General features: G+C 43.4%; 1 protein-coding gene across 1 annotated transcript in view; it reads left to right on the forward strand.

Annotated features, from left to right (window-relative positions):
* The window catches only part of Trank1 (tetratricopeptide repeat and ankyrin repeat containing 1), a 77,418-nt gene extending 52,491 nt beyond the window's left edge, over nucleotides 1-24,927 (forward strand). Inside the window, exons 12-22 of the mRNA XM_038323109.1 lie at nucleotides 2,243-2,442; nucleotides 2,726-2,863; nucleotides 7,079-7,222; nucleotides 8,158-8,314; nucleotides 12,135-12,223; nucleotides 15,454-15,557; nucleotides 15,660-15,792; nucleotides 18,912-19,057; nucleotides 20,046-23,095; nucleotides 23,849-23,947; nucleotides 24,827-24,927. Of these exons, the coding sequence (XP_038179037.1) occupies nucleotides 2,243-2,442; nucleotides 2,726-2,863; nucleotides 7,079-7,222; nucleotides 8,158-8,314; nucleotides 12,135-12,223; nucleotides 15,454-15,557; nucleotides 15,660-15,792; nucleotides 18,912-19,057; nucleotides 20,046-23,095; nucleotides 23,849-23,947; nucleotides 24,827-24,927 (4,361 nt within the window). The remainder of the gene's footprint in view (nucleotides 1-2,242; nucleotides 2,443-2,725; nucleotides 2,864-7,078; nucleotides 7,223-8,157; nucleotides 8,315-12,134; nucleotides 12,224-15,453; nucleotides 15,558-15,659; nucleotides 15,793-18,911; nucleotides 19,058-20,045; nucleotides 23,096-23,848; nucleotides 23,948-24,826) is intronic.
* Nucleotides 24,928-25,443: the final 516 nt, after the last annotated feature.

Genomic DNA, 25,443 nt, shown 5'->3' on the forward strand with positions numbered 1-25,443 from the left:
TTGCTAAGTCACGAGGGGAATTCCTGTTCCTCTGGTGTAGGTGGAAATTGTTGCAGGGCCATCTAGATTTTGTTGAACCCCTAGAAACTGTTTGAGAGAGTCCTGACTGAGACTGTGCCTTCAGGAGCTGGAGCAGTCAGCTGCCACCACTGCTAGTTCCTCAAGGCATTCACGGAACTCCAGATGGGCTGGCACTGGCACAGGGTCATTTCTTGGGCTGTTGGATGGACGTTCCTTTTGCTCAAGATGGCCAGGACAACAAAGGAGAATCCAACAGCTGTCACTTAGGGGATCAAAGTGTCCTACCCCCCAACTTCCTTTCTTATTTATAAGACATTAAAGAATTTATTAATGCTGGGTATGGTGGTGCACACTTTTAATCCCAGGATTCTGCAGCCACTGGCAGGCAGATCTCTGAGTTCAAGGCCAACCTGTTTTACATAGTGAGTTCCAGGATTGCCAGAGCTACATAGTGAGATCCTATCTCAACAGCAAAAACCAAAAAAGGACTTATTATTAACTCTAATAATGAATTTTGTGTTTTAATTACGCTTAACACTTGCCTAGTGCCATCAGGAAAGGGCAGGTCTGCTTTATCTGTCTCAGAAATACTCGCTTAAAGTAATATCCGGTTAATAATTCATCAGTCTTTAAAACAGCTTTTCTCTCAAACTAGCCAATTGGAAAATAATATACACTTAAATACTTTTGCATTTTTTATGTGTTTGTGTGTTGTGTATGTGTGTGGATGTGTCCGTAAGTGTGTTGGTACATACGTGTGGGTGTGCAGATAGGTATACATGCATGTGTCTGTAGAGGCCCAAGGCTGAAGTTAGAAGTCTCTCTAACTTATTCATTGAGGCAGACACCCCTCATTGTTGTCTTCTTTCCACTCCCTGGCAACAACTCATCTCTCTGTTTCTATGGAATTCCCTGTTATGGATGTCTCATGTGAGTAGAAAGATACAGTATGTGGCCATTTTGTCTGGTTTATGTTAATTAATATTCCAAGTTGGTTTACCAAATTACATCCAAGCATAGCATGTGTGTGTGTGTGTGTGTGTGTGTTTCCTTTTTTATGGTTGGCCTGTATTCCTTGTATATGGTGATAGCAAAAATTACTTTCCTAGTTTCCTGAATGGTATTCCAGTTGTTTACCACAGTACTTTTGTGCCTTTTTTGTGCTCCACTGTTAGTGTAAATCTTTGGCCCTTGCTAGCTCTTAACGAATAGGGAACCACAGTGGCAACGGTTTTTTTTTTTTTTTAGGAACAGCAGTTGCTAATTATGTTTATGTTTGCTCTATATTGGAAACTTGTAATAATTAAAGAATCAGATAAAACGTTTTCTCCTTACTATTTGATAAAAGTAAGTTGTGATAACACATGGAATTTCATGGTATTCTGCCTTGATCGTTATAATCTACCTGGTACTAGGCAAGAACCAGATGGCATCTAAGGGACCTAGAGAGACCCAGGAAGATAGGTATTCAGTCCAACTTAAAATCCCATCACTTAGATGAGCCCAGTTATTTATTAGCTGGTGGAGTCCTTTAGTAGCAACTCCATTGTTTCATCTGTCGCATTGGGTTCCTGTAAGTGTTTCCTGGAGGGATTTTTATGAGGGTGACTATTGTATCTCAGGCTTTAGTCAGTATTACTTCAGAGCATAGATAAGAAACGAGACTGGGTGGAAAAAAGCTTTTTGCAAAGTCTGTTCTCTGGCTCTGACACTTTTCCTTTGTATGGTACTGTTTCGGCTGGGTAAACTTGGAAGAACAGGGTGATAGAGGCTGTGGTTGTCTCCAGGTAGCAATTACTGATGCTGTTACCATGGTAATATTGCTTTCAGTGCAGTGGGGACCAATGAGAGGAGATAGTGATTCTTGATCTTACTATACTCTTACCATATTTATATGGACAGTCTAGTACCTGTAGTTGTGACATATCTACCTTGAGTTTCTTAGGCAGTGATCTTTCCTTTGTCATCGGAAGTTGTGGTTGAGGTCTCATAAATTTGCTCAGTACAGCAACACATTTCTGCCTTAACCTACTATACCCAGAGTGATCTGGGTTAGGACCACATTGTTAACAAGTGGGAATGGGTATAAACTTGAAATGAAGTATTCTGCCTGAGTCAATAATATATACTGCCTCCTCTGTGAAAAAGAAGACCAAACAAATAACGATAAACCTCAGCCTTGCTGTGTAGTATTTGACAGATACTTTCTGTTTCATCCTAGGAATCCTCAATCTTGCATCTGGAGTGGTGGACTTACTTCAGTTCTACTTCCCAGAATCCTTTGATCGCCTTCCAAGAGATTCTGGACTTTTTGATGGTCCCAAGCCAACTCTCTTGGACTCTTGTAGTGTAAGCGACTTGGCAATTTTGCTGCGAGGGAACAAAAGAAAAACCCAGCCCATTGAATTTGGTGCCCACCAGGTAAACTTATTGGGATTATGTGTTCTGAAATAAGTCAGTTTGAGTTGCAGTCATGAAGCAGCAGCAGCTGAATTACTATATAAGAATCCAGTAGCTCTTGATCTAGGATGGCTGTGTGCATAAGAGAGGCCATTGACTGGGACTGTCTTCCCAGTCCTGACTGACCATGTCCACCCTGGCCATTTCTCTATAAAGTCATTACTCATTTCCTAGGGAAACAGATGACACTTTCCTTTATTTGACTTTGTAGAATCTGATATTGTTTGGGTTTATTTTACTTTAGGTGATTCTCGTTGCCAATGAAATGGCAAAGGAGAAAATTCCAGAAGAGCTGGGGTTAGCACTTGTGCTAACTGTTTATGAGGCGAAAGGCTTGGAATTCGATGATGTACTCCTTTACAACTTTTTTACTGACTCTGAGGTATGTCCCACTGAGTTCTTCTCACACAGTCCAGGTCTGTGCCTGAGTGGAACTTGTGCTCTGCAGAAGACAGTCTGGAGCTAAGGCTAAGAGTTTGCCACAGGTGCCTGTGTGTGTTGTAGAGCATCTTGTATTTAGTGTGGGGTTTGTGAGTTAATGGAGGGTTTGAGAGTAGCTGTGGGTTGTTCCACAGTGTCTCATGGGCTGCTTTTCCCTCTACACATCCCTGGCTCTCTTGTGTTCATGTCTTCTGAATGGCTAGCACTGGAGGGCCAGTTTTCATTAGCTGCTCTTATCGTTGGCTCCCAGGGATGCCTAAGTTGGAGCAGGTTCTAAGGAGAGCCATGCATGAAGGCAAGGTTAGCAGTGTCCGTTCTATGAGTTCAGAGCTGGGCAAAGCCAGTTGATAAAAAGACAGTTCCACGAAGACAGTGAAGCTTGGTTCCAGTCTCCTGGATCAGGTAATGTGGGGGACAGGAGCAGCCACCTTTTCTCCAGCTTCCTTGGGCACGCTTCACTGTCACAGCTTCACACCGTAGCCACCGTAGCCAGAGTCCATGGACTGACCCAGTGACTTCTCTGTCAGCCACTGCCTTAATGTGGTTCCTGGGTCCTTGTCTTGAGTTTTTCTTTTTAAATTTCCAGATTACTGTTAAGGAAATCACTAAGTCAAGACCATTGCCCTCTGGCTTCTAGCCGCTGGTTTCCTTTCACTAGCGTAGTCTTTGTGTGGGGCCTCAGGCTGGCTGCTATGGTCTTCTTAGTGCTGCAGCTGCTGTGCTTTGGTCCCTATTGCAGAGTTTTTGTTACATGCTTAGGAAGGCTGTTTTTTGTTTTTGTTTTTTTTTTTTTAAATTTAACTCTGAGCACCTTTTAGCTTTGATACCTTAAAATCTATCCCTGATCTGACCCTTGAAATAGAATCCTTTACATTTGTCTGATCATTCTTAAATGTCATGTTTGATTTAGGAATATTTATATATGATATTGCAACAGATACCTGAAAGCTCATCAATAACGTTTTGAATGCAGTGTCTTCATCACACCAGTGCTCGAGGTCCTGGGTATTTTTATTACCTTCATTCTTTAGGTAAAGCCAAAGGTTATTGGGTTGAGTAAGTTGCCCATAGTTATATTCACAGCAGAGTCTGAAGAAAACCCAAGTTTTTTGAGCTCCAAATACTTTCCTTTGTCCTCCTTCCTTGTCACACGTGAATTGGCTTCTAGAAACTTCCACAATGAATAAATATATAGTGCCACTTCTTATGTGCAACCCCTTCCTGGTAGATTTGTTAAGAAAAGCAGATGCATGCTCATTAACCCTGCTACCATTTTTCATCTCTGAGGTCTAACTTTTTTTTCCTAATAACACATCCACTGGTCATGGTTGGACTGAGGCTCTCCTGAAAGAGAAAGGGGTAAGAATTTGTTGTTCCTGTCCTTTATTAAGTGCCATTTGTATGCACATGCCAGTGATAAAGTCAGAGGTCAAAGATTTAAGGATCCATGTGGGGGAACTTTGCTTTCAAAAGAAAAATCAGTTATTCTTCACCTGCTCCCGGGAATGGCGCAGGAGTCTCTCTGTCCTTCCACTGAATTCGGTGAAATACAGAAACATGAAAACAACAAACACCTAAACAAATGGTAACATTTGTTTTATTCTGTGTACATAATGAGACATCTAGTAAAGATTTTGATATGGTACTTCCTGGTGTAATGCAGTTGTGCATTCCCTGGTGCAAAGTATGCCCCCAATTTATCCTTTACAATCTCCAGACCAGAAGAATGCAACTGGGAGAGGAAATGCATATAATAAAAAGGAGAGGGAAGGCAGGCAGATCAAATCTCCTCACCCTCCATGGTCTGCAATTCAGATTTCTTTCAGGTGGCTGGATGAAGGTTGCTGAACAGTAATCAATATTTGACATGGAACAGTGGAGATCGTCTGTCTTTGTCCCTCTTAGTGTCCCAGGCAGGCATTGCTTTGGAACATCTGGCATTTGGGCCTGGGTGGGGGTTTGGGCCTGGATGTGCATGGACATGGGTGGGTACTGTCTGTAGTTCTTCTGTCTAGATTTATTTTGCCTGTTCAACCACAATCTCAAGTTGTCTTCTGAGTGGGGAGGCAGCCAAGAGGTGATCATGCCAGACCCTGGCAGGATGTTTCCTCACCTTAGGGGAGAAGTTACTCTCTCAGAAAGCTGTAAACTATCCTCCTTGGGAATTGAGAAGGGTGAATGCTATTTATGCTACTTTTGAGGGCATTTTTTTCTTTCACACTAATATGTGAGAGGGATGGGGCAACTTGAAAACCACAAATTTTGTGGGAGACTTGCTAGTGGAATCCAGGCCTTTTCCTTGCAAGAAGCAGCTCTTTTCATTGCCCCAAGTGCTGCAGGCCTGTTATCTTTGTGATTAACACATATTCCCCTTCCTGTCTCCATCTTGAAAACAAGAAAATATTTGCTTCCTGGAAACATGTAGCCACAAACCATCTGAGCAAGTTTGCTTCTCTCCCAGAAGTTTTAAAATATGTGACGCTTCCTTCCCTGGCCCCTCTGGCAGTCTTTTGCCCCTTTGCCTGCCAGGCGGGTCCTCTTGAATGTCCGCATTTTACCTGCTTTCCTTGACTCTGCTTGCTAAGTAGCTTTACAAAGAGGATGTCATGAGTATGTCCTAAAGAGTTTTTCTAAACCTTTCAACTGTTCAGATGACTTCACTTATGGTTGACATCACTTTTCAGAGTATGGTACTGAACCCCATAATTGATTTTTATAGCAAAAACAGCCAGCCCTGTTTAGTAGACAGTGTTTTATGCATGTAACTTAGTTTAATCATGTAGTTAAGCAGAACAGCTTAAAACAAGCATCTATCAGCTCTATCCACTTTATGGTTTGGGCATCCTTGAACATTACAATGATGTCAAGTTGGCACTCTTTATAAAAATGAAAGACTGGGAGAATAAAGTGGCTACATTTAGAAGACATGGTGAATTGTGAAATTCAAGATTCCTAGAAATTTTTCATTTTAAGTACCACATATAACCTGAACAATTCAGCCTTGCTGGGGTCAGAAACCAATTCTGAAGCCTGCTGACCAGTTTCAGCCCACTGGCTCTTTCTCACATCCTGGAGCTAAAAATGGATTTTACATTTTTGAATGGTTAGAAAAAACTCAAAGAATAATATCTCATGGCACATGGAAATTATATGAAACTCAGTTTAGCATTGACCAATATATTTATTGAAATATAGCATGTCCATTTATTCACATGTTGTCTGTGGTTACTTTAGCACTGTGGCAGGTTGACCAATGAAAGACCATGTAACATGCAGATATGACCCTTTGCAGTGGTTCTCAACCTTCCTAGTCCATGACCCTTTAATACACTTTCTCATGTTGTGGTGACCCCAATCATAATTTTTATATTGCTATTTCATAACTGTAATTTTGCTACTGTTATGAATCTTAATGTAAATATCTGTGTTTTCAGATGGTCTTAGGCAATTCTTGTGAAAGGGGTCATGACCCACAGATTGAGAACCACGGCTTTAGCATTGCTATCTCCTAATCATACAATCACATTAGCTTTGGGGGTTTGGGTAAAAGAAAGAATACATTAAAAGCAAGTACTATACCCTTTATCTCCTTTTCTTGACCAACAAAGTGAAGTTGTTCTGTTATCCACTATAAAAAACATTGTGTCCAAGGTCAGATAATAAGTGGAAAATTAGTTAATAATATGCCTCATCTACCTTATATCATGTCACATATAGCATCTGTTTTTCTCTCCATTCATTGGTTGATTAATTTAGATAATTCTGCCACCGGTGCCTAAATGTTGTCCCTATGTGGTATTTCTTAACCACATTGTGAGAAGGAGTAAGGTTCCCTCTGTCCTTACTGCTTGTTGACATTCTTTGAATTACTGTAACACTTGGGCCCTTAGCATTCTTGCCCATAGAGGGCACCTATGCCTGGATTCTTGATCATCTTACCCAGGTGTTGGTGTATTTTCATGGTAGCTTCTTTGACTTCTGCCTGTGCAACCTTAGCTCCTCCCATCTATTCTGAGACCATGAGATATATCCCTCTATACAACTTGTGTTGAAGGCTCCACACCTATGGTTGGTGCTCAGTTTTCTGTGAAGCTTAGGAGGTATATCAAAAGCAAATTCTGTTGTTCTTCAACTTGTTGTTGTTGTTGTTGTTTAGGCTTACAAGGAATGGAAGATCATTTCCTCGTTCATACCGTCATCTGACTCCAGAGAGGAAAACTGGCCATTGGTTGAAGTTCCCCTGGAGAAATCAAACTCCTCTCAGGCTCGGCCCCTTATGGTGAACCCAGAAATGTACAAGGTGAATATCTGCAATTTATTCACACAGAGATTTAATATGGAACCAGCAAATAAGGCTTGGAAAGAAAATGAGATGTAAAATGGAGCCTTGCACCTGGCTGGCCTTCCATTACATTGACAATGGGAATGGGGAAGGAAAGACAATGTTGTCTGTCCCCTCCCTCTCCGCAGAGCACTGGATTGATGGATGTGGGAGGAACCCAACTTTATTCACAAAAGTTGATGAAGTCACAGAATGTGTCTGAACTGGTTTAGTAGTAATGATAGTTGCTCTACAAGGCATGACTGTCTTAATTTTAAAAAGCAAGTAACAATACACACACACACACAAACACAAACAACTTAAAGGAAAAGTAAGTCACAACAATTGTGAAGTCCTGGTATCCTTCTCAAAGGTTAGCAGTAATTTTTTAAAACTTAATTTTAAAGAATGTTTATTTTAATGCTTATTTATGTGTGTTTGGGTTCCTGTGGTAGGTGGAAGAGGATGTTGGATCTGCTGGAGATAGAATTACATTCATCCATGAGTTACCTGTTGGGAAGTTATGTGACTGGGAATGGAATTCAGTCATCTGCAAGAGCAGCTAGTGCTCTTGACTACAGAACAGAACAAACTCTCTAAAACTTTTTTTTTTGTGGGTCATTGAGATGGCTCACTGGGCAAAATGCTTGTAAGGCAAACCTAACTACCTGAGTTCAATTCCTAGAACCTATATAGAAGGAGAAGGAGAGAACTAACTCTACAGAGTTGTCCTGTGACTGTACACATGTGTCCTCACATGCACATATTCTACCCATACAAATAATAAGTAAAATTAAATTAAAACTTAGCTTAGTTTTTATACTTTTCTCAGATCAGAGTAAACCCCTTAAATCATGTTCACACTGTCACTTGGACACAAGGCTCAGCATCTTTGTCTTCAATCTTATTGTTAGCTCCTCAATGGAGAGCTGAAGCAGCTGTATACTGCCATCACACGGGCTCGGGTCAACCTCTGGATCTTTGATGAAAACCTAGAGAAGCGGGCTCCTGCTTTCAAATATTTCATTAGGAGAGATTTTGTCCAAGTTGTAAAGACAGATGAAAATAAAGGTAAGATCTCATTAAACTATTCTTGCTGTTGGAGATGTGTCTCTTCTGTTCTGATGGTCATGTAGAAAGGGCAGTTTTTGTTGTTTTGTGTTTTATAGTGCTGAAGATTGAACCTGGGCCCTTATGCATGGGAGGCCAAGTGCTCTACCACTGATCTATGCTTTCAGTCATGGGGTGTAGAGTTTTGTTTTGCTTGATAGCATCCTCTCCATGCTTTTCCCAGAAAAAGCATTTTAGCTTTTTTATGTTAAAGTGTCTGGGAAAGAGTGTTGTTGTACATTTGGGGTGAGTTTGCTACGTTAGGGAAATCTGTTATTTGTCCTTTAAAAGCGAGTGATTTGGGTACGGGCTGCAGGAACTAGGTCACAGTATTGTAATATAAGTTACTAAAAACTTTTGGGTAGCCTGATTGAGATTGCCTATCAAAATGAAAACCACATAGCCCTAGTTGTAATAATAAGAAAATGAAAGTATTCCAAGCATCCAGTATGGGAAAGGCTAAAATGCCATACAATTATTAAAAAGACTAAGATGGAGTTCTACTTATTGGTATGAAAAGATGTTTAAGATATAATATATAAAAACAAGAAAAATACAAACAGTATAGAATGATCCAATTTTAAAGAACCTTATATTAACACAAATACAAAACTATGTACATCAGCATATAGCAGAATAGAAAATTTACATGTACACATATGTTATGTGTATGTGCATATGAAATCTGTTTGAGTGCCTATGACCATCAAACCAAACTCATTTTGCACACTGGTACATTAAGAATTAGGTTAGTGAATGTCTTAGTTACTGTTCTGTTGATTTGAAGAAATGCTGTGACCAAGGGAACTCTTACAGAAGAAAGCATTGAAATGGGAGCTTGCCTGCAGTTTTAGAGCATTAGTCAGTGATCATTATGGTAGTAAGATGGCAGGCATGGTATGGGGGAGTAGCTGAGAACTTTACATCCTGATCCAAAGTAGCAGGCATCAGGCAGAGAGAGACACTGGGTCTCGCATGGGCTTTTGAAAACCTTAAAGCCCATCCCCACACCTCTTCCAACAAGACTCCACTTCCTAATCCTTCCTAAACAGTTCCACTAACTGGGGATCAAGCATTCAAATGCATGTGCCAATATGGGCCATTCTCATTCAAACTACCACAGTGAGATTAGTTGGACTGTCTGACTGTCTGGCTTCTAAACGTCACAGCACAGAGACCAAGAATTCAGATAGCAAAAGAGTCATCATTTGTATCTATTTAACTCCTGGTTATTCAGAGCCCCATGGCAAGCAGGTCAGGATAAAGAAAATGCATAAATATACATTTGCACAGCTGCTATTTCTGAAGTAGACTTTACAGTGCTCACCTTTGTATAGGTCTTGTGGTTATGTATTTGTTGAGTACATGTGGACATCATTTTCTTCTCCTTTAGACTTTATAGTATTAGAAGGGTTTAAAAATTATATATTATTATTGTCATAATTTTCAAAGACTAGCTAATTAAAAAATAAAGTCCTCTGAGTAAGATAGCCATGAAGAAAAACAATCTTCCCTCTATGGAGAAGAAAACCTCTTTTTTTCTTGAGAATTAGTTGATGAGTTGGTTCCTCTAGACTGTGGTTAATTTCTCTAAGGGTTGTGTACTTCTCAGGAAGAAGCAGAGCTTATCTACTGTAGAGAGGTTTGCTGGTTGCCTGACTATTTCTGGTTATTGCTCATAGCTCAGTTGGGGACCAGGATCCAATCTTCTTTTCCTAGGGCCCAACTGTTAGGCTATGGTGAGAAGCGTTGAAGGCTTAAAATTAAAAATCTCATCTTCTCAGTGACCTTGCCATCTGAATAGTTACATGACCTTGTTCAGGCCCAATTTCCTTATCATGGGCCCTTTTCTTTCCCATTAAAAGGAAAAGGAGTGGGTTGGCCTAGTATATAATTTTCAATTTATCCTGTAACTTTTTTTTTCCAAGACAGATTTCTCTGTGTTCTAGGATAGCCTGAAACTCACTCTGTAGACAAGGTTAACCTCGAACTTAGAGATCTGTCTGCCTCTGCCTCCTAAGTGCTGGGATTAAAGGTGGGCACCACCACCTCCTGACTCACTCATATTCCTTTTAATTACCCAGTATGCTCTAGTACCCACTGGAGGGATGATTAAGATAAGTAGTTTTACTTACAAAGTTAAAACGTTCAAGAACGACAGTTTCTTCTGTATCATGGTAGCAGTATGAGCACAAGAGCAAGGACAATCTTAATCATAAGCTATGGTTGGACACATAGACTCTTCCAGTGCATCTGTCTCTTCAGTACAGGGGAATATGAGGTGAGTATGGCAATGATACATTTTGGAATTTTTTTGCATGGTCACCTTGTCCTCTTCAGGTGCAGGATGGGGTTTGCTGTGGGACTATACTCCTACCTGGTGCATGGAGGCCTCGCCCAGGGCTGCAGTCGTTGTTGCATTGTGCTTCAGAAGACTATTGAAAGGAAAGCAGGGAGGGAGCAGGCTGGAAGTCTGCTTGGTCTCTGATCCTTCTGGCTGAGACCCATTACTTCTTTGGTTGCAACCCATTAGTCTAGGCATCTCTGGTCCCTTTAGCTTTGATCTGGCTTCCTGACATTGTCATGGCATTCACTGTATCTCTGGTACTTAATGAACTGTGCATTGCTGTTTGTTGCTGGTGTCATTCTGAGGGCCATGGTTGGGGAGGGCTGGTATAGCTACAGAAAGGCTGGTATGGAACAGAAAGGACAGACTGTAAGTGGTTATAGTAGTGTTTTCCCACCCACAGCATGGTGTTAGGCTGTCTACTGTGGTGAGGACAACATATGCACTTGGATGCACAAAAATGGATTTTGTTCAGCTTGGAATTTTTCAGCTTAACAATGGTATAGAATTGATACACCAGTAGAAACCATATTTTGAATTTTCATCTTTTCCTCAGCTAGTAATAAGTGGGTACAGTAAACAACCACAATGTCCTGGGTTGCTAAGACATGGTATCTTGTAAATTAGTTGTATTTAAAGCCCTTTTGAATTATGATATTTCTAGTTTACTGTGGGGTTTGTTGAGATGTAGCTCCATCAGAAGCTGAGTATCATGTATTGTAAATGCCTGTCCTCTTGTCCCATGCTGAATTCTGAGAGCTTACTAAGAACTAACTGGCTTTTTATTTTCAAGGAATTAATAATTTCTATGTGTCTTCTTGTTTATAGCTACAGTCAAGAAAAGTAGACCAGAATTTAAAAAGCAAATTATGTCTGTTTCTCACTTCTACCTCCTTCTTCTGAAACATACACCAACCTGTTTTGGTGCTAAAATACTTCTTGATGAAGTCTAGAAGGTCAACACAGAGCATTGCCTGCAATACAGCAACAAATGTGATTTCTCCCATTTCTACTAGCTAGAAGGCCAATATCAAGGAATAGGTGGGGTTAGTTTTTTTCTGAGGCCTCTCTTGGGCTTCCAGATGAAGAACACCTTCTTACTGTGTCCTCACATGATCTTTCCTTTGTGTGGTGCAACTGTGGTGTATGTGCGAGTGTGTGTCTGTGTGTGTCTGTGTGTGTGTGTGTGTGTGTGTGTGTGGGCATGTGTGTGTGTGTGATATATATATACTGATATTTTACTGTGAGACTGGTTTAAGGCCTATCTCAAAGACTTCATTGTATAGCTCTGGTCTCCAAAGAAAGCCCTATTTTTGAAGTAGTAGAGATTAAGAATTCAGCAAATGAATTTTGGGGGATATAGTTTAGGCCAAACAGATGTAAGTCGAGGGTTACTGCCTAGAGAAACAAGCTCACTTTTCACTTTCATTTTAGACTTTGACGATAGCATGTTTGTTAAGACATCAACTCCTGGTGAGTGGATTACACAAGGAGACTATTATGCCAAGCATCAGTGCTGGAAGGTAAGGAGCCGGGGCCAGAAGCCAGGGTGAGGAATGTCTGTGACTGCTGGCCTTGGCAGACCTCATGGGAAGGTTTTCCACTATCACATTGGTGACTAGGACACAGTGATGGTGGCAGTGATTGTGGCATTTCTGAGTTTATCCTGACAGGAGGAGAGCCCCTTGCCCTGTTCCTTCCCAGTCAGTGCAGGCATGGTAGTCCTTCATTTCAGCAAAGTGCTGGCAGATAGATAGACAGACAGATAGATAGTCATGGTCTGTCCCCTGCCAAGGGGCCCTCCTATTTATTTCCATGATTGATTTTTGCAGCTCAGCTAAACCATCACAGTCCCAATCTTATTTTATTTCTTCCCTTTGCCAGCTGCAGCTTGCTAGAGATGTTCCCCTCTGTAGCTGCACAGTGTCTGCTTCAGCAGCTCCAGACACCCCACTATCAGCGGCATCCCACACAGGAATGAGGGCAGGCACTAGCTTCTTTAGGATCTCTTTTTAGATCCAAGTCCCCAGTGGACTTCCTCATGCTTCTCCTGGTCAGTACTAGGTCACACGCCCTTCACCTCTGCAAAGTCACTGGGAGGGTAGTCCTCCTGACAGCTTAAGCCTTGTATGTAGAGTAGATTTTTTGATCTGGCAAGAAAGGAAGGCGAATGCTGTGGGTAGCAACAGTATCTACCACCACCGGCTGAGCTCAGGAAACTTACAGCTCTTGGAGCTGACTGCTGGGCACCTGGATGACTGGGTCGCCATGACTACAGCTGAAGCAGCTGCGCTGGTTTTGGCAGATGGCTTTCTTTCCTTCTCTGCAAATGGACGGGGTCCAGCTTCTCAAGTGTCCCAGAAAGATGTCTGCTGCTTCCCTTTCATGTATGAACAGATGCTGTGTGGCTCATTCTGTTGCTCTAGCAACTCTTGTTGTTGGAGCCTGTAAGCTAGGTCTGAGTGAAGGAACTAGACAGCCATGAAGACCCTAGGACTGTAAGTCAGAATTGATTAAAGACAGGCCATGCGGTATAGACAGAGACAGAGCACCTCACGTTTCTTTAGCCTCACTTCCTAGAAAAGTTTTGTTTGCTGTGATGGGAAATAGTTTACATGTACAGAAAAGGAATCATATCTGGGTTTCTTATAACAAATACCTCCACCCAAACTTAGTGGCTTATCACAAGTCGTCTGCGCAGGCCTCTGGGCTAGCAGTTTGAACCAGCTAAATAGCTGCTGGACCCACCTACGGGAATTCGTGTGTCTACCCTTGGCCGCCATTCAGTTGTATTCTGTTTCTGGTGAATGACCGGTTCCTGGCTCTGGTAATGGGGGGTCACTAGGATTCTTGGAAAACTTGTCCCTGTTCCTTCAGCAGATCAATTTGGGCTAGTTCATATTATGTCAGCATTCAGAGAAATATGTCAGTCCTGAAGGCCTGTTCTTAGAATTAGCCATGTGGCACTTCTTATGAATTCTCTTGGCTAGATAAGTCAGAGCCCACATTAAAGGACAGGGAGACAGACAGACTCACTAATGCTGGGGTAGAAGCAGCAAAAGTATATTCAAAGGAATGTGGCAGAGGTCAGAGATGTGAGGGGCTCTGGCCACCCTTTTGATTTCTAGCAATGAGGTGAAGAAAAAAAACCATGCTATTATAGATTTGGTATCTATGAAAGGTTATTTTCAAAATATGCAATATTTAGCTGTAGAAATTGATAGAGCCCCAAAATTATTCATTATTGATCCTTGTTATAATTGGAAAGAAGCACTGAACATTTGGCTATTGTTGTAAAACCAAAATATTTTTTGGCAGGGTGGAGGGAGGCAGCAGGGAGGGAATGGCAAGGCAGGCTGGGCAGCAGCAGGTGTGGGCACCAGACTGGAGTGTTATAATATAAAGTCTTAACTCTTCATTCCTTTCAGAACATCATTGATGTTGCCCATATGTGTTGTCCATGGGTTTCCAATTATTTATCCCTTTAAAAATATCTTTTGAATGTTTGAATCTAAAATTTTTTTAGGGGAGCCGGCACAGATGAGAATGTTATAAAAAGCCTTCTCCTCGCCCGACTTTATTTTGACCCCCGCTAAAGGACTTCAGGACTCAGGTGGCTTATTGAGTTTTTGGCTGCATGTCAATGAATGTGTCAGAACCACCATGCAAGATCATTCATCCAGCAAATAATTGTTGAGCTATGGGCCAGACATTATATTTAGATCTTAAAAATATGATGGTGAACAACAGTGATACATAGACAAGTGCACAGTTCAGCAGTTCCAGGTGTCACAGATGAGAACCAGCTGTCCCCAGAGCCACCTGTCCTGGACACAGGAGGTCAGGGAAGCCTTTGAGAAAGGGTCTTGAGCTGAGATTGTAGAATAAGTGAAGTGAACTAGGCAGAGGAAGAAAAGGGGAGCATTCCAGCTAGAACAGTGCATGCAGAGGGCCAGTTGGGAATGCGGGTGGACAGGAGCAAAGAGCATGAGTGGGAGAGGTTGTTCTGTCTGATTTACCACAAAGCAATACTCAGTATCTCCCGTACCAGCATTGAGACCTAATGCCAGTGCAGTGTGAGCCTACGGCTTCTGTAGCTCGTGCTTTGAGACAGTGCAAGACCTCCTGTTTCAGAGAGCAGCTTTTCTGCTGGCCAGGATTTGGGTTGTGCTTGGAGACCGTTGACACTCCTTTGCACACCTTATAGTCAGAGGTTTGTTGACACAGGTTTGCATGCTTCAAGGATCTTAGGTGCTCTGATGCCATCTCTACTACATTTCTACGCCACCACGTCTACACTGCTGTCCATCAGCACACAGGCTGCCACTATAGCTAGCAACCATGTCAAAGCCCAGAAAAGCTGCTGGGTAATTTTGGGCCCATTGCTCCATGGCTCTGACTAAGGTTGCTACTACATACAGTGAGGAGGGGTATGCCTTCTGCACGTGGCCGTTTTAGAAGATTATACAGAGTTGGTGTTGTGGTGGCCTATAGATCTATATGTTGTATTCACTTTCTTCGTGGCTACTGACTATTTCCGAATGAAACCTCTGGGTTGTATTAGCTGGTCCCATGGCTGGACTCTGTCTTTGGAGACTCCTCTCTTTAAATCACTTGTACTTTCCTGCTCTTCCCTGTCAGATTGGGCTGGGCCAGACACAGGACTCTGTCCATAGCAACATAATGCATGCATTAATTCTTGTTCTGTTACCTCCATTACCTTGCTGGGAATCAAACCTTTGGCCTATTCCAGGTTGCAGCTAAGTGTTACCAGAAAGGAGATGCAGTTGAGAAGGAGAAGTTGGCCCTGGCCCACTACACAGCCCTGAATATGAAGTCAAAGAAAGTCAGCCCCAAGTAAGTGTCTTAGGATTGGTTCTCATGCTCTCTGATGAGAGTGTCAGGTTGGATATACTGGCCACATTTCATGACAATTCTGATTCTTTCCCTTTTCCCCAGGGAGAAGGAGCTGCAGTATTTGGAACTGGCTAAGACTTACTTGGAGTGCAATGAGCCAAAGCTATCTCTTAAATGTTTGAGCTATGCTAAGGAGTTCCAGCTCTCTGCCCAGTTGTGTGAGAGGCTGGGAAAGGTATGACCCCAACACAGAGGTGCTCCTTGAATAATGGGGCTTCATCTGAGTAAATGGAGGGGTGGGCCATCAGTCTCTGCTTGTTGCAGGAAGAGACTCCAATCCTTAAAGGAAGGAGAGGCTGGCCCTATCATCTGTGATCCTTCTTTGTCCACTTGCTCAAGAGTGTGTTATATGTGTTTGTGTGTCTCTGTGTGTATGTGTGTTTATCCACATCTGTGTTACCATTCAAGTCCTGAAGTCAGCCATAGGGAGGCCAAGTCACAGACCCAAACCAGATGGATGTTAAAATATTCTTGCTTTCTCTTTGCCTAGGTTCACAGTCTGGAGTCACTTGAGTAAGTAGTTTGGTGTATGTATACGTGGAGGGTTTTTTGTGTTTCCAGTAATTACCTAGATAGATCATCATGGTCTAATCCTGCAATCATGTGCAGCTACTTGATAGAAAGTTAAGTTAATTAAAAGAAAGTAAAGTTAAAAGCTTTCACTAGTCATACTGTGAATGCTCATCATCCAGAATAGAATCATTGCTCAAAGCTCTGTTGGGCAGAACTTCTAGTGTGGAACACAGTTTCTTAGTGGTTAGCAAGCTGACAGTGGGACACAAATAACTGCTTGTCTGTGGCAAGATTAAAACAGGAGAAGAAAGTAAGCAGTTAGAAATTGTTCATAGCTACATTGCATTGCTGTAGCATCCAAGTTGTGGTCATTTTATCAGTAGTTCCTTTGTTTTGTTTTTTTTCCATTTGTGTGTGTGTGCGTGTGCGTGTGCGTGTGCATGTGCATGTGCCTGTGCCCAAAAGTGATGTCAGGAATCATCTTCCATCTCTCCTTCACCTTACTCACTGAGGCAGGGTCAGTGAATCACACCCAGAACTCACTGATATGGCCATTTTGCTTGCTAGCTTGTTCTGGGGATTCCATCTTTCCTTTCCAAAGCCACTCCCTCACTGGGCATTTTAGTGGGTTCTGGTGATCAGAACTCTGGCCCTCATGCTTGTGTAGCTCGCACTTTACGGAAGCCATCTCCCTAGCCCCGCAGTTCCTTGTGAGGGTATCAGATGTGGTGCAGTAAGAATTTAAGGTAGTCTGGCAGTTGTAAAAACTGTGCTAGAAAGCATGGGGCTGTGAACTGTTGTATTTTCCTCCCAGGTTTCCTACTCCCTATTTGGAACATGGGTTTCTGTGTATCAGTGTAACAGTTTCTAGGATCCCTAGCACACCCTGGATATTGAAGTCAGAGTGGGGAATGGGGAATAAGACGTACTGAGAAGTTGGAGTTGTGGGCCCCATGTCAGTGTCTAAGATGGAGATCAGTCCCTCCCAATGCTGCAGCCCTGGCTCCATGTTTGTTATGGGGTGTGGCTTATCTGGGAGATGGAGTAGAACAGGGATATGCATTTTAGTGGGAATAGATTTTCTACATTCTAGGAGTTAAGATAGTTCCTATACTTTCCAGTTTCTTTAGTCTCCACCCTCCAATCTTTGGTGTTACCATCTAGAACCCTAATAGGAGGCTACAGATACAGGCCTTGACTGTCACTTTCCCCTTTGCCTCCCAGTACTGGCCATGGGAAAGGAGCTAAGTATCGCTTGTCTCTTTAACCTCACCTCAGCCTCACGTGCTTGCGTTGCTGAAGACTAGATCGTGGCGTTTTCTATACACATGGAATTGAAATTTGTCTAAACTTGTCTTGTTACATGCTTTGGCTTTCCCTTGCCTCTTATGTTTAGCTCTGGCTGTGTTTCTGACCATGGTAACATTGCAGAGTGAGTGTTCTCTATATCACTACCCCCTTTCTCCAGTGATGAAAGTTCAGGTGTGGTGTAGCATGACTCAGTGCTACTGTACCCATTTGTGATGTGTTGCTAGAAGTGGCCTGAAGCCCTGGGTTCTTAGACACTGCTATCTCATTTTACTAGGTATGACTACTTTGCTGTCCAGAATGGCAATGCCATGTTGTATGTAAAGATACTATGTTCCCTATGTCCTTGACCATGTTTAGCAGATTCTTATTTTTGCAAGCCTCTAGATGTGTCTCACTGTGGATTAAATTTCCACTCCTCTAATTGTTATTGCAGCTGTTCACATTTTTCTATTGTAAATGGCGGTTTATAGCCTTCCAGTGTCTTTAAAATTCTCTTTTCAAAAGTCTTTGTAGCTACAAGAATTTTTTTTAATGTTCTAGAACTGCCAGTTCTTATATGGTAGCTTCTAGTCAGATATAGCTACTTAAGATTAATTAAAATTTAAATTTCAGGTTTTAGGTTACAGTACCCCATATATCAAGGTCTCTATTGAGAGTTAGTGACCAGCAGATTGGATCACACAGTAAAGAGAAAGATCTGTTCTCATAGAGAGCTGTTGGACAGTACTGCTTTCAGTGCTAAAACTGGTTTTCTTTCTTGCCTCTTCTCCCTCTTCCTTCTTTTCCTCTATTTCCAGTGCCAGGAATTGAACCTGGGGCTTCATACACATCTTAAGCAAGTGCTCAATTGTCAAACTGTATTCAAGCCCTGAAAATTGTTTTTCTTAGCTTTATTTCATGAGACTTTGTGGAGCAGTTTCAAGTCATAAAATTCATTAACGTTTCTCCTAAGATTTGAATTGTTAGGTTTTGTTGGGAACATTTTACTAGCAGGTCACAGATATTCCCATACAATTTTCTCAATAATTTTTGTATCTAAACCTTTGAACTTTTATGTTTTATGTATATGGGTGTTTTGCCTACATGTATGTATGTTTACTGCATGTGTGCAGTGTGGGAGGAGGCTAGCAGAGGACATTAAATCCCCAGGGACTGGAGGTGCAGATGGTTGTGACCTACTGTGGAGGTGCTGGGAATTGAACCTGGGTCCTCTGCAAGACAAGCAAGTGTTGTTAACTGCTGAGCCATTTCTTTATCCCCTGTATTTAAATCTATAATTCACCAAGACTCCATCTTTGTATATGATGTGACCTGGAATTTAACTTTCCCCTTTATTTTAAAAGTAATTAGTTTTTATTTTATCTATACTAAGAAATAGATACATAATAATTTTTACTATTCATGTATTAGTTTTTTAAGATTAAGGAAGCCTAGAATACTTTAAATAAAAACAAAACTTTACTGTTGTAGATAAGAGATGCTGCCTATTTCTATAAGCGAAGCCAGTGCTTCAAAGATGCCTTCCGGTGCTTCGAGCAGATCCATGAATTTGACCTTGCACTCAGGATGTACTGCCAAGAGGAGCTCTTCGAGGAAGCTGCTATTGCAGTGGAAAAGTAGGTGGTTTTATTCTTTCGCATCTTTCTGCCTTCTCCCTTCTCTCAGGGGATGGCCTGCTGTGGTAGGTACTCTGATACTTCTGAAGTGGCTGACCTGTCAATCTCCCTCACATGAGAGGCTGCTTCAGTGCAGTCTCAGAGCTCCTTGAGAGTGGACTCTGCCTCTCAACCTCGTTCTTAGCTCTGACCCATCATCACAGGAGAGGACTGAAGATGAAGGATGTGTCCTGGCGTGTTTATAATAGGATACACTGACTCTAGTCAGTGGAGTGCAAGTGCTCCTGAGAGCGTTATCAGTGTAGCATGATTCCAGTCATGCACACCGAACAAAAGAGAAGAATTGCAAGCTAGATAAAAACAAAGTCTGCTACAGCCCTGGTGTTTCCATAGCCACTGTTATGTCCTTTTCAGTGTCAGTCATGTATGTCAAAGCTGAAACCCAAAGTGGTTATTATGTCTTGGTCAGTATGCATAAATTTTTCCTGGACAATGAAACAATTCTAGAAATGTTTGTGTGCCAGACAGCTTTAGGTGTTTTCTCTAATATCTGCTCATGGGAGCTTTATTTAAGTTGCTTTGTACTGCATTTTGGAGAGACTTCTCTTTTTGCTGATAACAAATTGACGTGTGTACTTTTTTGTCAGGCCCGCCAACTGCAAATACTGACATGGAGACTTACTATTAGTTATAAAAGTTCAGCCTTAGCTTAGGCTTGTTCCTAACTAGTTCTTATAACTTAAATTAACTTATATTTTTTAAATCTCCATTCTTGTATGAGGCTTGTTACCTCATCTGTACTGCCCATCCTGCTTCCTTGACATCAGGCTGACAATTCCGCCTTTCTTCTTCCCAGAGTTCTCTCTCTGCCTGGAGTACTGCCTGTATCCTTCTGCCTAGCTATTGACCATTCAGCTTTTTATTACACCAGTCACAGCAACACATATCACACAGTGTACAAATGTCCTACAACACTCTGTCTTTGCAGATATGAAGAAATGTTAAAGAACAACACCTTTCCCATTCCCAAACTCTCCTATTCTGCCAGTCAGTTTTACTTGGAAGCTGCTGCAAAGTACCTGAGTGCAAACAAGAGCAGGGAGATGATGGCTGTCCTTTCCAAGCTTGACGTAGAAGATCAGCTAGTATTCCTCAAGTCTCGGAAACGCCTAGCAGAAGCAGCAGAATTGCTCAACAGGGAGGGTCGGAGAGAAGAGGCTGCCCTGTTGATGAAGCAACATGGTTGCTTCCTGGAGGCTGCCAGGCTCACTGCTGACAAGGACTTCCAGGCCTCCTGTCTCCTGGGGGTTGCCCGCCTCAATGTGGCCAGAGATTCTGACATTGAACATACAAAGGCTATTCTGAGAGAAGCACTTGATCTCTGCTATCAAACTAGCCAGCTGTCTGGCATCGCAGAGGCCCAGTTCCTGCAAGGGATTATCCTCAGGGACTTTCAGAAGCTTAGAGATGCCTTCATCAAGTTTGACATGCTCAACCACTCAGCAGGAGTGGTGGAAGCTCTCTATGAAGCAGCCAGCCAGTGCAAGTCTGAGCATCAGAAGGTTCTGGCCCTGGCTCCAGGGGGCTTGGAAGCCCTTCTCAACCTGGTCAGGGCCCTTAACAACGTGACAAACAATGCTGAGAGGGAAATGGTCAAATCTTGCTTTGAGTTCTTTGGAATTTCTCAAGTGGATGCCAGATATTGCCAGATAGCCCAGAATGACCCTGGGCCTATATTAAGAATAATTTTTGACCTGGATTTCACCTTGAGTGAGAAGAAAACAAAAGAACACTTCTTAATAGTGACTGATCAAGTGAAGTTAGCCCTGAACAAGCACCTCTTGAGCAGACTGTGTCAGATCACACAGATCCTGCTGGGAAAGACCTACCCAGGGGTCTGCACGAGATTTATTGTGGGTCTGAAATGTGAGGATGAGAAGTGTGAGGATTTCCACAGGCCCCTCAGGCGCTGCGAGGCCAAGTGCATGGTTCAGTCAAAAATGCACCTGGTGGCAATCAACGGATTGCTTCTGGAAGCCAAGAAAGTATTCCCTGAGGTCTTAGCTGAAGAACTTGAAGAAATAGACTGTATTTTGTCTCTAGATACATATGGCCTTTGCAAATCCTTCTTAAACCTCCTCTTCCCTCGGCATTTCCATCAGAGAATGCTGTCTGAAAACCCTATGGCATGCAGAGAAATCCTAAAGCCAAATTACAAGTTCTTCCGCTCCTTTCGGTTTGCCTTGAAAGAGTACATCCAGGACCTTTTCCATAAAGAAAGTGCACACAGCCGCAGGGAATCCACAGACCTGTGGCTGAGTGCCATGCAGGCTTTCCTGCTGTCCTCCAGCTACCCTGAGGACTTTGAGAAGCTGCTTCACCAGGAGGAGGACAGTTACAACCGGGAGCTGAAAGCCCTCGAGTCTGACAGAGAGGACAGAAACAAGGTCAGGGGCTACAGAATGAAATGCGTTGAAGGGAAATTTGGCATGTTGGTGCCCAACAGGGAAGATGAGAATGTGGAGAAGTCCTATCTGTGCTTCATCAGGCTGCTGGAGAGTTCCATGGACCAGCTCTATGTGCATAGGAACCCTGAAGACTACAAGAGGCTCTTCTTCCGCTTCATGAACGTCCTCATTAGGAGATGCAAAGCACCTCTGGTCCCCAGCATTACCAACACGGTGGTGCTGCTGGAGTTGCAATTCATTCACTGTGGTGTGGTGCTGGCCCGTCTCTGGAAGAATGCGGTCTTGTGCCTCCCCAAGAGCTACATCGCACTCTTGCACTTCTGGGAGTTCCTGTTCAGCAAGAAGGACAGGGAATCTGGGGACGTGTTCTCCATCATCCAAGAGTACAAGCCGAAGGATGTAGCCAGAGCCATCCGGGACTTCCGGTCCCACCTCTCCTACCTCGTCAAGGTGCTGTGTGGTTACGAGAATATGAACTTCAATGTCTTGCTTGATGCCTTCAGTGAAATAGACTATGTAATCTCAGGGGAGGCGGAACGGACACTAGTGCTGTGTTTGGTGATGCTGGTGAACGCGGAGGAAGTTCTGCAGCCCTTCTGCAAGCCACTTCTATACCGCCGTTTCCGGGAGATCGAGACAAGGCTGCAGTTGATGAGTGTGGATTGGCCAGACCAGGTGCCCAAGAGGCTGCTGAAAGTGGTACAGCGGGTGCTGATGGCAGTCAGTGTGAAGTCTGTGGCCGAGGCGCTGCAGGACCTGCTCTTTGAGCGAGATGAAGAGTACCTGGTGGATTGTCACTGGCGGTGGGACAGTGTGCATACCAAAGGCACTGTGGTCCGTGGCCTCTGCCATGAAGAGGTCAGACTGAACCGCTTGCTCTGTATGGGCCCTGTGGACCAGTTTGCTGACCCAGAGTGGGATTTTGGTGAAGATGAGACACATGAATTAGAGGAGTTGGCCCTGGAAGATCGAGATCATTTTCTGGCTGCCATCCTTTCCCAGAAGCAGCGAAAGGCCTTGATCCAGCGCAAGCTGCGCAGAGCCTGCCTGGTGGTGTCAGTGTGCATCAGCTGGAGAAGATGGATCCAGACAGAGCACAGCAGGGAGGAGGCTATGGAGCTCAGGGCTGGGAACTTCAAAAGGGCCGACGTAGACAGGACCCAGTGTGACCTGTGTGGCGTGAAGTTCACCCGCAGCCCCGAAAGTTACTTCAGTCCTGGCAAAGCATTTGAGGGAGCATCAGAGGCTGTGATCATTTCCAGGGCTGAGCTGGAAGGGAGAGAGGGTCGAGAGAGAATCAGTGAGTCATATGAGCAGCACATTCGCTTGGAAGGCCACCGGAGGCAGCAAGCAGCCTACCAGAAATATCTGGAATTTTTCCATGAAAAGGTGGACCCGGTCATCGAAGAAGGCAAAGTATTGGTGCAGGACATTGAGCAGAGCATCTGGATCCGTGGTCACCTGGGCTCCAAAGAGCAGAGCCACATGCTGCAGAGGAAGGTGCAAGAGCACATCAGAAGGGTTTCAGATCTGGTGGAAGAGCTCTACAGACGGAAGGCCTGGGCTGAAGGTGAGAGCCCGCAGGGACTGGTCCAGGGACTGGTATTGAGGGTGTGGAGGCGGGATGTTAGTATTAGCAGAAAGACAAGAAAAGGCTCTTCTCAGATTCCAGCAAAATCTCACTGTTGAGGCCATCCTCAGTTATATATGTGTGATTAGTGTAAGCTGAGATGGTTTCTCTGGGTACTTAAGATGAGAACGTGGCTTGCTGTCTAATGCTATGGAGCAGATACAAAGAGGATGTTTAAAGTTGTGAGAAAACTCCTTGAGGCGCCTTTGCATTACTCACCCAGTGATCTTTCCTGAGCATCAGCAAGATGCTGAACCCTAGGGTAGGAACTGAGGACACAGGTCTCTTCTTGGGGTAGCCTTGAGTCAGTCACGCTCAGTGTGAGCCTGTAATAGTAAGCGCTCTCATCTGCTCTGCAGTCAGGTTTCCCTTTTGCTTCTTTATTGGCAGCTTCTTAGCAGTACTGGAAATTAGCATAAAATTAACAAAGTTACATTGAAGAAGTTCTGTATTCAGTCACTTTCCCCATGTTAGGGATTAATGACCTTTTGAATACAAGTTTCCCAGAAAGCTTTGCTTTCGGCAGTCCACAGATGCACAACTGTGGCTCTGGGCTAGCATTTAAGGCAGCCTGTGCTTGTGCTTCTGCTGGCAGAGGCAGCTTTGGGATGTGGGGGAGTTGGCATAGTGCTTAATGCTCTAATACCTAAAGCCATCTCTTTACTCGGAGCCTCTGTTCTTTGATTTCTGTAGCCGAGGAGGTGATGACTCAGCAGGTCAAAATTCTGGCTTTGTCAGTCAAGAACGCGCAGGAGTGGCTAAAGAAGACAGAGTTCCGCTTAAAAGATGAAGGTAAGGCCTGTTCTCCTAGAACAGGTGATACTTTGGATATTGTGGGTTCTGGTACTGCTGGCTTCCAGGTGAGTATCAGGTGGGTTTGTCAGTGATGTCAGGAGTATCTGCCAAACCATTAGTGATAGAATTTCTCCATCTGATGAAGGGCACTATTCTGGACTTGTACTTGCTTATGAGTTATTATAGATGTTCAGTCATTGTTCAAACTCGGCACAACAACTCCCAAGGATAGGTAGTCCTGTAAAGCCATCCCTTGATAGGAGTGTTTGCCTATGCGAGTCTATCATGTTAGCCAGTGGGGCTCTAGAAGTGTCCAGTAGAGGCCAGCATGGGCAAATGACTAGGAGGGCTGCAAAGGGCTCCACCTTGTGGAAAGTTGATCAGGTTTCCTAGCAGGAGTCAATCTTTTCTGTGATACAAGATTTCTTCCCTCTTGCCCTTTCCAACTGCTGCCCCTTTGAGCCGCACCACATTTCTTCCTCCTCTGAGTGTTTTGTCTCGTTTGGAGACCCTTCCAGATGCTACTGGAAAACCCTGACCTCAGAACTGAGGGAAGCTTGGAGAAACTTGGTACAAATGTCTTTGCTATGCTGTAGTCCCTTCTGGGTACTAGGACTTTGTGATTATTGCAAAAGAGATAATTGTCATATCAGCTCAAGGAGCCAAACTATGAAGCTTTAACACTGGAGAAGAGTGCTTGCTTGGGTTCTGCTTGGGAAGCAACACCAGTACACAGTGGAAAGTTCTCTTCATTTCTTTACCCTAAAACAATGATTTCAGAAACATCAGGTTTTACCTGGATGTTAAACTCTGTTCTGTGGTAGAAGAGGAAGTTGCCATTTTCACGTGGGTTTTGCTTTTTTGCTTCCTAACTAGGTATTGTTCAGGAAGAGGAATATGAAAACGAAGTTGAAGACTTTGGTGAACTCCGCCCTAGAAGGCGTTCCCGGAAATGTGGAAAACAGAAAAAATACTAACATTTTCATGCAGCTATTGCCTCTTAAACCTTCAGAACAATCCATCCTGTTTTAGAATTCTAAATGCTGGAGCAGACGAGAAACAGAACATGAATTAGTATTAAAAAAGGACACCTTTGCTCTTCATTGTTCTTGCCCATTTAGTGATAGCATAGGGTCAGATTGCTCCCTCAAGTGCAGGGACCTCCAGTTTTTCAAGTTCAGGTTTAACAGTAGCCCTGCTCTCCCAGACACCACACATGTCCAGTTATGGGGGAGTAGTTGAAAAGAGTGCTGGAACTTCTCTGCCCAAAGCTCAGACTCCCTGGCTCGTCACCACTGTGTGATGAGTCAGCAGCAGAGGACTAGGCATTTAAGATTGGCACATCTCATCTTGGAGTGCCCCTGCTCCAGGTCAGGAAATCCCTCTGCAGATCCCTTATCGCTTGCCACACTGCTATAAATCAGCAAGTAGAACCAAGACTTTTTGTGCCCAGAGTTCATTTGGGCCTTGCCATCAGCCACCCTGAGCCTAGA

This window comes from Arvicola amphibius, chromosome 3 (assembly GCF_903992535.2).
Source record: "Arvicola amphibius chromosome 3, mArvAmp1.2, whole genome shotgun sequence".
NCBI lineage: Eukaryota > Metazoa > Chordata > Mammalia > Rodentia > Cricetidae > Arvicola > Arvicola amphibius.